Raw genomic sequence first — 2,311 nt, forward strand, 5'->3', positions numbered from 1 at the left:
TTCAGAGAAAAACTTTGAGGGACGCAAGTAATCCTCTCGAAATGCAAGACGTAATGCAAGTGTAGTGTGTTCATGATTACTTTATTTCTAACTGCACTTTAATGCAGGTTCATACAAAATTTTCGCTTAAACAAAGCCGCATTTACGTACGTCCTAAGTGTTTTGGAAGAGAAAGCAGCTCCTTCTTGCTCGTCATCCATAAGCCTAGTTCATCGGCTATCTTCTGTTTTAAGATTTCTCGCGGAGGGAGGCTATCAGCATGGAGTGGGCAAGGATTATGACATACCGATGGCTCAGTCCACATTTTGCTGCGTTTTAAAAGACGTATTGGCGTTGTTACAAACTCATATTTGCCCACATTGGATAAACCTTAACTTAAGTGATGACGAAAAACGGCAAGCAAAGATGGACTTTTACCAAAAAACAGGGTTTCCTGGAGTAGTGTTGTGTGTGGACGGGACTCATATTAAAATAATTTCTCCCACTGAAGACAAATTCCCCTATTATAACCGAAAAGGCTACTACAGCATCAATGCCATGATAGTAAGTTTGATAGACAAGTTATGCATCAAGGTTTAATTAAATTATTTGCAGATTTGCGATAACAAAATGAAAATCTGCTATGTGAATGCGCAGTACCCAGGAAGCCATCACGATTCCCATATAATGAACGTCAGCAATGCGAGATGTTTCTTTGAGAGGAACTACTTAAATGGTGAACGTAACACCTGGATTTTGGGTAGGTAAACAAAATTTAAGTGAAAATTTATAAAAATCGTTTTTCCACCTTCAGGGGATGCTGGATACTCCTTGGAACCATGGTTGATGACATCTTTCCATTCACCTCCGCCTGGTAGCTCCGAAAGCCATCACAACAAGATACATGCCAAAGCTAGAAATATTATAGAAAGAACAATTGGTCTTTCAAAAAATAGATTTAGATGTCTTCTAGGCGCTCGTGAACTTCATTACGAGCCTTCGAAGGTATGTCAAATCGCAAATGTTGCAGCAGCGTTGCACAACATTTGTATTCATTATCGCGTGGTTGATGATGTTTCAGAAAACTTGGAACCATATTATGAGAACGAAAATAGTGAGCCTTCATCATCCACTTTTAATGATGCAGCTTCAGAGATTAGACAATCTATAACGAGAACACTAATAAGTATACGAAGATAAGACTGGTTTTAACTATTTTAAACATGAAATAAAAGATTTTCAAAAATTAATTTAAATAAAATTTTTCTATTGTATATTTTTGGAAAATTCTTCTAATTTTTTTCTTCTATATTTAACATTTGTTGTTTTATTTGGTTTTTTGCCGCGGTTAAATTTTCCATGGCTCTGTTATGCCTGCGAATTTCTTCGAGCTCTTATTTTTTCAGCTCGTAAACCTTTTCAGTGGCTCTACCCAACCGTCGAACACCAGAGCAAAGCTCATCCAGCTTTGTGTCCTGCTGGGTGCAATGTTGGAGGCTCTTTTCGTAAATNCTGGTAGCTCCGAAAGCCATCACAACAAGATACATGCCAAAGCTAGAAATATTATAGAAAGAACAATTGGTCTTTCAAAAAATAGATTTAGATGTCTTCTAGGCGCTCGTGAACTTCATTACGAGCCTTCGAAGGTATGTCAAATCGCAAATGTTGCAGCAGCGTTGCACAACATTTGTATTCATTATCGCGTGGTTGATGATGTTTCAGAAAACTTGGAACCATATTATGAGAACGAAAATAGTGAGCCTTCATCATCCACTTTTAATGATGCAGCTTCAGAGATTAGACAATCTATAACGAGAACACTAATAAGTATACGAAGATAAGACTGGTTTTAACTATTTTAAACATGAAATAAAAGATTTTCAAAAATTAATTTAAATAAAATTTTTCTATTGTATATTTTTGGAAAATTCTTCTAATTTTTTTCTTCTATATTTAACATTTGTTGTTTTATTTGGTTTTTTGCCGCGGTTAAATTTTCCATGGCTCTGTTATGCCTGCGAATTTCTTCGAGCTCTTATTTTTTCAGCTCGTAAACCTTTTCAGTGGCTCTACCCAACCGTCGAACACCAGAGCAAAGCTCATCCAGCTTTGTGTCCTGCTGGGTGCAATGTTGGAGGCTCTTTTCGTAAATGTCTTTCTGCAGGACCAACTGCTCTTTTAGCAAATCTGCTGCAGAGGTATCGGGACGTTTCTGTGCCGCAGGAGCACGCCTTGGAAGTGAAGGAGAGGGAGCAGAGGCCATTGACACGTCCGCAACAGCTTCATTTTCTCCGCCCACTGGCTCAGGTAATCCAACGCTCACCGTGTTTTT

General features: G+C 38.1%; 1 protein-coding gene across 1 annotated transcript; it reads left to right on the top strand.

The window, feature by feature from the left end:
• Window positions 1-537: 537 nt before the first annotated feature.
• On the top strand, window positions 538-1,093 carry LOC108355509 (putative nuclease HARBI1; the record flags this gene model as incomplete). Its single annotated transcript, XM_017606672.1, has 3 exons — window positions 538-543; window positions 595-739; window positions 794-1,093. Coding segments are annotated over exons 1-3 (451 nt in total), but the record flags the coding sequence as incomplete, so codon positions are not given.
• Window positions 1,094-2,311: the final 1,218 nt, after the last annotated feature.

The sequence above is a fragment of the Rhagoletis zephyria genome, unplaced genomic scaffold (genome assembly GCF_001687245.7).
Source record: "Rhagoletis zephyria isolate East Lansing unplaced genomic scaffold, Rhagoletis_zephyria_1.1 Rzeph_scaffold_46413, whole genome shotgun sequence".
NCBI lineage: Eukaryota > Metazoa > Arthropoda > Insecta > Diptera > Tephritidae > Rhagoletis > Rhagoletis zephyria.